General features: G+C 42.3%; 1 protein-coding gene across 1 annotated transcript in view; it reads right to left on the bottom strand.

The window, feature by feature from the left end:
* The window catches only part of Pappa (pappalysin 1), a 220,134-nt gene that overhangs the window by 55,216 nt on the left and 152,475 nt on the right, over positions 1–12,443 (bottom strand). Inside the window, exons 11-13 of the mRNA XM_090330506.1 lie at positions 8,302–8,415; positions 7,373–7,508; positions 4,878–5,091 (exon numbers count right to left, since the gene is read on the bottom strand). Coding sequence (XP_090186632.1) covers positions 4,878–5,091; positions 7,373–7,508; positions 8,302–8,415 — 464 coding nt within the window. The remainder of the gene's footprint in view (positions 1–4,877; positions 5,092–7,372; positions 7,509–8,301; positions 8,416–12,443) is intronic.

Raw genomic sequence — 12,443 nt, 5'->3', positions numbered from 1 at the left:
GTTCATATATATATATATACATATAGGTGTATATATGTATGCATAAGTATCTTTATGGCCAATGTCACTCCCTTCTACCATTCTACCTCATCTATCCCAACTTCCTTCACACCTTCATGTGACCTGGCTCTGTTTTTACATAAGTCCATTGCATCTTATGGATATAGTCACCCACCATTCCTCTCTCACACACCATTAATCATGAGAAAGATTAGGCAAAAAAAGGATCGATCACAAGTTCAAGATGGGCCTTTCCTACATTTCCTTCTGATAGGTATTTTTGTTTAAAAACAAAATACGTATTTACTTACAGATTCAACTTATACAGAAAGGTATTATGTGATCTCATCACCAATGCCCCAATTGCTATCTGTACTATCAGTATTATTAAAATGAACACCACCCACATATACAGAGGACAGCGGGGCCCTACTGGAACCAGGGCAGGGAGAGATTGAAAAGGCTAGCAGAGGCATTCTTCCCAGTTCTGCCATTTAAATCATAGCTTAACTGTTGTGGCATGCTGCTTTGGCTGCAATCACGCCACAGAGAAGTCGAGATACTAACAGGAAGGTTGCTTATAAGGTATTAGGGGTTGGACAGATGGAGACAACAAAGAAAAGGGTACAAAAATTTAAAAAGAAAAAAAGAGAGATTTTTTTTCAGCACTGGAAAATGAAAGGAAAACTGTCCTGTACATGAGCTCTATAGCTCAAGCAATGAGAAAGAAAAAGAGGTAGCATGATTTTTCTGCCCAGAAATGAAGTTACTAAGGAAAATCTTATCTTCACCTGGACTTCCAAGAGCCAACATCAGTGATGTGCTGTGGAGGATTTTCAAGAGTGTGAGATGCAAATTCAGCAAATCCTGTAGAGTCCAGGCAGCCATGTTGAAAGACAAGGTAAGAAGGGTGGTTCCTTACCATGACACGCTTCTCAGCTCTAGTCCTAGGTTACCTCTTTGCTTTCAAATCTGATTTATTTAAACAGTTCGAGGAAGCATACTGGCAATTAATACATACTCTTCTGATATTTAAACATTACAAACTAATTAAAGATGGTAACTAATGAGATCTAACTCATAGGCCTACCTCAGGCCTACTCTGGCCTATGACACACCAGTCCTAGAATCTCTAATGATGAGGAAAGAAATGGATTCTTAAGAACCAGACTCCAAAGCTGGTTTCTGCCTCTAACTTGAGGCATAATTGCAGGAAATTCACTTCCTTTACCTGGTCCTTAGAGTCTCCCAATGATCAAGGATGCAGAATTAGGGAATCAGCAAATCATAACTCTCGGGTTTATTATGTTGTATGAAAACGAACAGCATAGGTCTACAATTTTAGAATTCTTTGGAATGGGAAAAATCAGCTCTGATAAAGACACGGGAGTCACAAGAACTCTGGTAGATTGCTGCTGGGAAAAATGAATTGAACTATTTATACAGAAGAACCAGGAAGTATCCAGTGTAGGCAAAGATACACAAGCAGGAAAGCTCAACTGTTCAATTCACCCAAGACATTCAACCTACATTCTAGAGTTGCAGATTCCTTTGCAAATTAAGGGAACAGACAAGGTGATGTAGGCATCCATATCAACCTGGTCTCTGACCATCAGCAGCTTTATTTTGGTTTCCAAGTTCTTGTAATACGAATCGTTATACAATTACCTAATGGAGTATTCCACACCTGGGGTCCTAGCAATGCAGACTCTTAGGAAAGTGTGGCTTTCGCCTGGGGGGCCCTTGTAAATCAGTCTGTCTACCTTGGCTGGAAAGAGCTCATTCTAGCTACACAGAGAACTTGTTTCCTGCCCAAGTGACCTTTCAGAAGTTACTTCTCCATCAGCAGTGCCTCTCAGGATGCACTAGTGTGTAGAAAAACATACAAGGGGTTTAAGTAAGAAAACGGAAGAGAAGAAAGATAAAAGAGGAGGAAGTAATGAAACAAGAAAGGGGCAGTAGGGAAAAGAAAGAGGAGAGTGAGGGAAAGTGGAGTAAAGAAAGATAATCCTCTTAATACATGGCCCATGGAATTTTCTTTGCTGTTTAGAACTACAAGTTGAGGGGGTGGGGTGGTCTCAATGTCTGCACTGGAGTTTTTCCTCATCAAAGCCCCTTATATTTTTTAACCCTCCCCCCCCACCTTTTCCACTCCATTTCCTCTTTCCCCAAGTAGGTGTGGAGTTGTGCTTTGGCTAGAATTCCACAAGTAGACTGCTTGTTTGAAATCCGATCCTATTTTCTTGAACCTCTAAATTTATACCAAGTACTGCATAGGGGTTGTTGACCTTTGAATCTAGGTCAGAATACAACAGCCTGCATTGATTTTGCTATACAGCAAGCTTTTGCCCCAGCCTACTGGATACCACTCTTCTTTCCTTAGAGGAAGGTGGGGAAGAAAGATGGATGGTTATGGAAGAGTGAGAGACAGAAAGCCAGAAAGAATAGACAGGTGGAAAGATAGAGGTGGAAGAAGGTGGAGAGGAAAGGGTGCAGAGAGAGAGGGAGTAGGGAAAGGAAAACTAAACTTGGCTGGGAAACAGCTAAGAGTGGAGTGCGAGGGTCAGACTACAAGAGACTGAAATTTGTGTTGCGAAAAGTGATGCTATTTACCTTGGTGATGTTTGAGAATGAAGAACATTCCAGTGCTGGGTACAGTTTTTGATGATTCTTCCTCCCCCCCTTGCCAAAGTGCAGGCACTTTGGTTGTTTGTTTTAATGCATTTGCACATTTGCCTGTTTGGGTCATTTCCTGGGCAGCTCTCTGTGAACAGCTGCTGTCCTTTCCTCTCTGGGGCACCCAGGAGGAAATTGTGCAGCCCAGCATTCTCAGGCCTTCAATCAGCCTGATTCAAGCTCAGAAGCAAACTAACCAAAGCTCTTGGGGTTGCTTGCTTCTCTCTCTGCTGTTCAGAACCAAGATGAGTCAATGCTCGCATAGGACTGTGACAGGTCCTGAAAACATTTGTCTCCTTCAAGTCCTTTCAAAGGCAGACAAATCAGGGTTTTTCTCTTATTGCCTGTCTCCCTAAGTTATCACCCTTCAGAACAGGTGTGAGAGTGAAATAAGATAATGCACTTATCAGAGGCTCAACAAATGCCTGTCTCTTTCTCTCTCCCTTCACCCCTCCAAGTGCTTTGAAAATCAAAGTCAGCTAGAACTGGAAAACAATCACAGAGAACATGCAATCCATCTTCACTCTTCAGCAGACAGAGAAACCAAGAGAGAGGAATGACTTGTCTATCGTCATACAATGAGTCAGACAGGGCAAGGCTCTGCCCCAGTTCTGTGTTCTTTCACAACCAAAGAGCTGCATAAATGAGCCGACTGATCTGTCTCACAGCTTAAAACAGTTCTTACTGTTTTCATAGAGCACAAAAACTGTTCATTAAGAACTCAAAGAAGTCAGGGCTGGCTTTGGTCAACTTGTTGAAGGGTCTGGGTAGCTGGGAAAGGATGGGGATACATTGTGGAAAAGGTCTAACAGGCTTGCATTTTGCATGGACATTGTTTCTCTGGGTTTTGAGAAGTAACTTGTGTTTAGCAGAGTATAATATTAATAATAATAATGTTTTTAAAGCCTGGTGAGATGAACTATGACAATGACAAATATGTCAGGAGCTCCTGTCTTGCAGCGATTGCAACAGACTTTGCACAACAGAAGCTGGAGACTGTGGGTGCAAAACAATGTGGATTTTGCAACCACATTTTGTGTCCTCTGTGGGAGGAGGAGCGTGGGAAAGTTTATTGTTCCCCTCCCAGCCTCAGCCCTCCTCTCTCTCCTTGCCCCGTATGTATAGGGGGTTCACTCTGTGGGAGCCACCAACAAATAAGCTCTTTCTCTTTCTGGAGCTCATTAAATGAATGAGAATCTTGAACCTGTCCCTCCCTTTGCGGGGCTCTGGGGAATTGGGATGGTGAGACAAAAATTTGGGTGTGTTGGATGCCCTAGATCAACTCAGAGGCTGGTTCTGCTCCGACTTTCAGAATTTCACACAGCATTGTGCTCCAGAAAGCACCAACCACTTTGGAAACTATCTCGGAAAATATTTTTACTTATTTGATAGGTTCTTTGGTGCTTCTAGGTTCTTTATTCATCAAGATGCTACTGTTTTCATGAGTGTCCCACAATTTGCAAGATTATATATATATATATATATCTACGGTGCAATAAGGAACTCTGGCAACACCGGTAAGGGGTGGCTATTATAATCTACTTGTTCCACAAATAGAAATCGGAAACTCAAAAAAAAAGGGTGACTCATCCAAGGGTACGCTACTGGAGGAACAGTAATGTGGAGATACAAACCCAAATTAAGCATGCTCCCCAAGCTCAGATTCTTTCTAGGAAACATCATCCCCTCATATCTCCATAGGAGATGTCTAAACAGATATCAGATCAAAAGTACTGGCGAAGCACTGCTCTACCCTCAATCCGCACATGCTGGGACCTCTCTAGGGCTTAGCTAGTGAAAAATAGAGAGGTTTTACCCATCACTGCCTCACACAGTGAGCAGAGGAAACAAATCCCTGCCACTCCATCTATCCTCCTCAGTAAAGGACTCCTGTCTATGTCACCTGTGAAGAAGACTCTTCTAGCATTTCTTCCCTGAAAGGACGAATACCCCTACCCTGTCTTTGTTAGGAGGGGATGTTTACAAGGAAGCTGCTATTTTCATCTTTCTGGTGCAATCCAGGTGAGACAGAGACTCTTCCCTGCTTCCCACACTAGCCCCCGGAATTCAGGGACTCCTAAGACTCTCAAGCCCAAAGGCTGATCCATCCAGAGGTCAGAAGATGGAGAAAAGAGAAATGCATAGACTTAAGCTGCTCATCTACAAACAGCCCATGGTGATGAGGCCCTGGGATGCCTTACCTCTGCTCCACAGGGCTGTAGGTCTCTCCTCTCTGGCAGCTGCTCAGGGTGACAGGGTCAAAGTTGTCGAAGGAACGGAGGGCCACCCCCGAGATGGCAACCAGGGGCGAACTGAAGCTCACACGTACCGCCTGGCTGTGGTAGAAGGGCTGGCTGAGGTCATGGACCACAGGGATAATCAGGGGATTGTTTCTGCAGCTCAGGACATGGAGGCCTGTCAGGGGAGACAGAGGGGATGAGGGGCCAGGCTCATTACTCAAGGCCAGTCACGCCCTCCCCAACGGGCCTTTCCTAAAGCCCCCAGACCTTTCATGTCACTGCACAAAAGCACCATTGGGCGGCCAATGGGAATTTTGAGTTTGATTGAAAGTTTCTTTGTCTGCCTTGTTTTTCTTGGTTCCAAATCTTTCCAATCCAGCCCCCCCCCCGGCCACCACCCTGCCCCCCCAAGCTTTCTCTTCACCTAGCATCTGAAATCCTTCTCCTTCCTCCAAACAGCCACCTTTGTCCAAGCTCTCACTCCCTCCTGCATTGCCTCAGGGATTCACAGTGCAGAGGAGCTCTCTAGCTGTCTATCAAAGGAATGGGAATAATTCATAACCACAGATCCTTCTCAGAGTGAAAAAGTAGCCCACTGGCATGGATAATCTGCAAGGCCAGGATTAGTCCTCTGAGGCACAGATTGCTATGCCCAATATGTGGTGAAGAAAACTGAGTTGTAACTTTTCAGATAGTGGTACTGTCACAGGGGCATATTTCAAGAAGAATCTAAGACTGCCTCATGGAAGAGGCTCTCTTATATTTACCCGTAGGCCTCACTAAGTGCTGGCAGCAGGTCCCCAGGTTTAGTGGGGAAAACACAGACAGCAGTTTAGAACAAAATACATGGAGTGGGAAAGAAGAAAAGGGGATGAGATGAGATGAGATGGGATTTGTACAAAGATAATTAAGCTAGCTTTGGTCTTTGGTGGTCCTGGGTTTCATGGCTGGTTTAGCTACTTTCTGATGAGGAGATTCTAGTATATTCTTAAGACTCCATTTCTATGTCTGGAAAAGTGGGTGATCCTGAAAGTGTCCTGGCAGCTTTGTCCTAATCGAGGGTTTCTCCATTGTGGAAGCAGGAGGCTGCTAGCTTACCTGCTGCTTTTCTTTCTATTCATCTCTGCAACCTGTACCAGAGATGAGAGGATGCCAAGGACAGGAACATACAGTAGGGAGGGGTTGGTAAGCAAGAGCCAAGAGGTCTCTGGGGAGCCAGACATCTCCCCATCTCTGCTGAGAAGCCTTTCCTTAGAACCCTGCGCAGAGCCAAGATGACTATCAAAATATTTGCTTCTCACTTTGGGAAATTTCCCAGGAATCCAGATAAATCCAGAGGGGTTTTCTTTTTCTTCCTTATTTATACGTCTGCACCCTCCCCCACCTTTAAAACGACTGAATAAATAAACATGAAAACAAAACATCTTCCCTTCTCCCTTGGCTTCTACCTGACCCTGAAGTGACCCCTTGTCTGCTTGCTTCTTAAGGAGTTTTGAAATGAGCTCTCTGTGGAATGGTGTGGGCACAGCTTTGAAGTCCAAGCTCCAGTGCTGGCCCGGAATTCCAAACACTTGGATGGGTTACCCAGATCTCTCTAGGGTAGACTGGAAATGAGAGGGTGTAAAAGGAATTTCTTAGTGAGAATAGGAAGTAATGATTACTAGGCTTCTTTCAAAGGGCATTAGGGTGACACAATAGTGTCACTATCTCTTCCTCCTAACCCTCATGTGGGCATCATTGTATTGTGCATATGAAGCAAGAGATGCTGAGAGGTTAAAAAATAATCTGCTCACATTCACAAAGAGCAGGAGCGAGAAGTAGGTATGGGATTCAAATTTTGGCAGTTGACTCTGGAATGGTCCCTTTCCTCTAGACCATGAGACATGTAGGCATGTGGGGAGGGGGGTGGAGAAGGGACTGTCCCTGCTCTCCCACCTGGCTCTAGAATCAGGGTAGATTTCTAATAGATAAGACGTGATTCCTCACCAGCCTCTCTATTCCTGAATCTGATAGATTTGCTTACTGTGAACCCACAGGGGGTTTATCTGGAGGGTGTGTGTGTGTGTGTGTGTGTGTGTGTGTGTGTGTGTGTGTGTGTTTGTCATATGGTCACCACTGGGTGGGGGAGGGTATCACAGATACATCTGACCATGTTTCTGAACACTGAGTACTTATTCCCAGCAGTGTCTTTGGAGAATCCTGTGAATTACATGAGGTTAAATATCTCTGACTAAAGGGCTTTGCCATTGACTCCTTATCCATATATTTTCCAAATCCATATTTCTCTGAATCAGCTGTGTTTTTGACTGACACAAACAGAATGTCAAAGAGTGAAGGAGAAAGAAAGACAAAAAAATTAAGGAAGAGATCATGCCTAGCTCATCCTCACAAAAACTCATGGATCATGTGTAGAAGCAGGTAAAGAGAGAGAGGTAGGTGCAGGAGAAGATTCTTGCCCAGATCGTGGCTCTGGTCTTTGGTATCAAGCAACTGCACACTGATGGTCTCTTGCTTTTGGTCTCCATAATATGTCCCATCAGTCACCAGGTGGACAATGACAGCTGTAGCAACCATTGGCTGAGAGAAATATGTCTGAAATGGAAAAGACACAAGAGAGTCACTTAAGAGCTTAGCCACAGGGGAAGGAAGCAACCAATCTGAGGTGGCTTTTCCTCAGATTCAGGAATTGGCCCCAGATAGGTAGAAGAAAAAAGCCATGACACACAAGATCTATGTTTAGAAATCCTGCTTTAGTCCTGGGTTTGCTTCTACCTAGCTGTTAATGTGGAGTGGAGAGCTAGGCTACTCTGGGCCTAAATTTCCTCCAGTATTAGGCTTTACACTAGGTATCAAGGCAATGGGGAAAGAAAAAATAAAGAGAAGGGCCTTACACTTCTGTGAAATGTGGAGTTTAAAGTAAATCAGTGACACACGGATCAAAATCAATAACATTCATAATCTTTTGCCACACAACGATAGATTACCAAGTGGAGGTGCTATATAACAGGCCAAATGGGTGGACTGCTAGAAGCCCTGCCCCCTCAAAAGTCACTTTTTTTTTTTTGCCCCACTGTGGAGATCAGTAGAGTCTTCATGGAAGATATACTGAAGGGCCTGGAATGCAAATGAAAGCTCAGGTGGCAGTGGGTGGGAAAAATCATGTCCAGTGTTATCATGGAATTTGGTGTTCCGCTTAAGAAGCCATAGCTCTTAAAACTTAAGCTTCACTGCTTCACGTACATGTTGAACAAGGAAGCCTATTAAAATGTTAAGAAGGAGGGGAATCTAATGCAAGTACACTGCAAGATTGTAAGTATGTATGGAAATGTCACAAAGAAGCCCTGTGATAGTAACTAATATTTGAGAATAAAATACACAGGCTTACCTGGAGCCAGAAAGACATCTGAGAGACCTGGGAATATGGGTAATTGATGGTGCAGGGGTACCAGGCATGCTGGGAAATGCCTTCACTGAGGTCTATCACCTTGGTTCGACAGATCTAGAAGAAAGACATAACAAAAAATAGAATAAAACTTAGCTTGTCAATCTGCTTTAATATAAGAGAAAGTAAGGATGTATAGATAAAAATCTACTCCAGGATCCCAGATCCTAACGTAAGTCTCAATATTGTAAAGAAAAGAAATGACAAATTTAAGGGTCAGAGGTGACAGGAACCAACTGTAGAGCAGCTGACATTGAAGCTAGATCTGGAAGACATTATGGAGAGAACAACAGAAGCAAACACACAGAGGAAAGTAGGAACTCTGTCAGAATGATTAGGTTGTGATTAATTGCCTGATCTCATTAAAGCTCTGAGAAAGTAGAAAAAAAGGAAAGCTGAGGGATTTGATCTCATAGAGGTTTGAGTGTCAGGCAAATTGTTTTAGAACAAGTCTGCAATTGCTCATAACTATTGTAGTGATAAGGAGAGGACTATGAGCACACAGTCATTGGCCTGTCACTAAAGAAAATCAGTTCCATCACTTTACATACACATTCACATGTACAAGAATACACACACACACACACACACACACACACGCACGCACGTGCACACACACGCACACACACACACACACACGCACACACACACACACACACATCTTCAATACAAATAACACCAAAGACCACTGAAACAAGCAGGAGTTTATGTACCAAGTGTCATTTATTGCTTGACTCATTTAGTCGAAATGATATTTATTAACTGCTATTTCTCAAACGTCTCAGTAAAAATGTGGGTAAGAGAGATGTGAGGGGCAGAGAGCTAGCTTAGTGCATATATACTACTTCTTCTGAGAAGTAAGGCTGATCCAAAGAGTGTGAGAGAACTGAAAGGCTATGAAAGAGTAGCAAGACAATCTGTCCTCAACAAGAATACACAAACACGCTAACAATGAAAATAAATATATAAACAAAAATACAAAAAGAAGAGCACCTTTATTTATAAGAATTAAAGATGTCCATTTATCAAGTACATATATATATCAATATTATAATGAAAGATTTGGGAAATATCTGTTTTCATCTGTTGGAAGGGGTTCTACGAGATATGAAATATTCATACAACAGAATTACATTTGATGAAAGAGTATTAGGAAGAATCAACTACATTCATACACAGGGATGATACTAAAATATTGAACACTTGGCCCAGGCCAATCACCACAAAAGCTCTAGCGATACATTCAAAGACACAGAAATGGTAAAAACACAACACTAAATAACAAAAGTAAAACAGCCAAAGTGAAGTCATTATGATGCCATCAATGTTCAAAAAATCACATAAAACAAAACTGTCTCTCCTAGCAGAGGATTACAGTAGCTCAAAACCTATGTACATAACATCATATAGGATGAGACTAGATGAAAGGATCTCTAGGATATGGAAACAAGAGGTTTATCTTGTGTGACTGTTGTTCTTAGTGTACTATGTTATTTCTCTTCTCTTTTGTTGCCCTTTGATTAATCTCATATTGTACATTGTATATATGTTTATTTGTTTATTTGAAATAGGGAAAGAGGGAGGGAAACCAAGATGATTGGGAGGGGAGAGAAGGAAACGGGAACAAAAACATGAGAAGGGGTATCAATGTGCGAGAAGCAACATACCTACTACCTGGTGAATATACCTGTAACCCCTCTATACATTATGCCGACAATAAGAAAAATACATATATTTAAAAAAAACCTGTATGTTACCCAGAGGTTCATAGGATTTAAAAACGGCACAGACAAAGTAAACATCAGATTCAGAGGGTCATTGCCTCTGTGTCTCAAGGAAGAGAATGGTTAGTAGAAGTTGGGGATAACTGGGGTGTAACTTTACCCGTAGTTGTATGACTCTCTTACAGAAAGAGACAAAATCCGCATTGCTGTCAATGCTATGTAGTGTACACACCTGCTGAACAGTGTGAACATCTGTAAACACAGGTGTTTTGGGTTTACATTAGTCCATGTAATTTCACGATTTATAAAATAAAGTGATGAACACCTCCAGGCAGAAATGGAGGTGCATATCTGTTGCTGTAGCTACTCAGGAGACTGAAGCAAGATCACCTGAGTCGAGGAAGCTCAAGCCAGTCTGGAAAACATAGCAAAACCTAGTCTCTTAAAAATCAAAGAAAATCACTATGTACTCTTGACTTATACAACCATGAAAAGTAAATGTAAAATCACTTGCATAAACTCTTACTGATGTGTTCCTGTACAGCAGGTTCCACTGAACTAAGCGTGGTCGACAGCCAACCCATCTTGCCATCAGCAATGAACATCTCATCTGCACAGGTACACAAATCCAAATGCCTCTCTTTCTATCAACCTGGGATATCTCACAAAACACCAGTTCTTAGCTCTCTTTGCAGCAGTGAAAAGAACTAATCCAGCTAAAAAATTACACTACATGGTGATCTACAATGGCAAGCATCAAATGTTTCCATTTTAAAATGAACTGCCTGGATAATTCTCTATAGTAAAGTTACAAAGAAAATAGAAAGAGAGCCTGGTGCTTCTCAGGAGATTGAGACCTGAGGATCACCATTTTGAAGCCAGTGTGGGAATATACAAGACTCTTATTTCCAATTAACTGCCAGAAAACTAGAAATGGAGTTGTGGCTCAAGGTGATAGAGCATTAGCCTGGGGCAAAAAAGCTCAAGGCCTTTGTTCAAGCCCCAAGACCAACATATTTTCATCTTCATCAATCCACTTTTTCAAACTTCAGAGGAAGATAAGTCATGTAAACAGCTTTGAAGAATCACTGTGTGCATGGAAATAGGCGAATTGCAACATTGAGCTGGTTTTGGATGAATGAAACTTGGTTCTAGTTGGTTCTGGCTTTGAGATTTCATCATAGGCAGGTGACCCTGCATCTCTGGGATTCAATTGGTTCTTGCACATTTGAATTTTGGACTAGCCACAGATTGTCAAAGTATCTTCTATGGGGTCTCGTAGGCCACTGGATATGTTGACCTAGGGGTCAGGATATGGAAGATCTACCTAGTTTCTTCTCTATTGCTTTAGCCTGAGATCTTGATTTGTTTTATATAACAAAGCTGCCTTGTAAAATTTCATTTCAGAGAAGAGTTTCACTGCTTTAAAAAAATAACAAAACTTATTATCTGTCAAAGATTCCTCTCATCCCAGCTCTAGGAATCAGTAGGTCTTAGGAATACAATATTGGTTCTCTGAATCTTATTGGCAACATGCTAAGGAGAGGGGCCAAGTTTTACCCATCCTGTTGTCTAAGAATCAGGCATGGATACATCGGTTTAAATCCATAGAAGCCAATACCAAGGAGGCTGAGGATGGAACATAGCTACTTTAATGGGCTGGAAGACGTTTTCAAGTTTGTTTTTTTCAAAAACAACTGGGACCAGGCTTTGGCAGAGGCTGCCAGTGGATTGTGTTACACTTTACAACAGTGCAAGACTTTGCATAAACTATCTATGGCATTTGAAATCCAGGCCAGCAATTCGACATGTATCATTGAGGAATGCTTTCTTTCCTCTTGTGTTCTTAGTTGTCTGTCTCCCAGCAGAGTGTGGCAAAACATGGGGCTTGAAGTCAAAGGTAGGGGTGTGTGTGTGTGTGTGTGTGTGTGTGTGTGTGTGTGTGTGTGTGTGTGTGTGTTATCTGAATATCTTAAGCATTCATGATCAGAGAATTTGCCAGTATGAACAAAGCCTTATTGCTTAAATATGATTTCCTCTTATCTTGTCAGCTTTATCAGCACTAGACAAGACTCTTAGAGGTTCATGCTGCTGCTATTTTATTCTCCTGTTTTACTATTTAGTTGTATGTTTGTTTCAGGCTGACTGTAATCTCACCGGGGAAAGACAAAGCAGATCAGAGAGGAATGAACAAATCCAGCTGAAACGTGGCCCAAAGCCGTCATTGATCTTCAAGTCATTTTTGTTCTTGAGGAGGTAGAGGCAGAACGAGATGCAAATCTCCCTGACTCCTGCTTTTGTGAACATGGTGTACACTGGCACATTCAGCAACAATTAACTGAAGGGGAATGGAATGCCAGG

Source organism: Megascapheus bottae, chromosome 3 (genome assembly GCF_031878675.1).
Source record: "Megascapheus bottae isolate mThoBot1 chromosome 3, mThoBot2.hap1, whole genome shotgun sequence".
NCBI classification, from domain to species: domain Eukaryota; kingdom Metazoa; phylum Chordata; class Mammalia; order Rodentia; family Geomyidae; genus Megascapheus; species Megascapheus bottae.
Note: the sequence above shows the minus strand (reverse complement) of the source record. Positions and strands in the feature narration are given on the sequence as shown.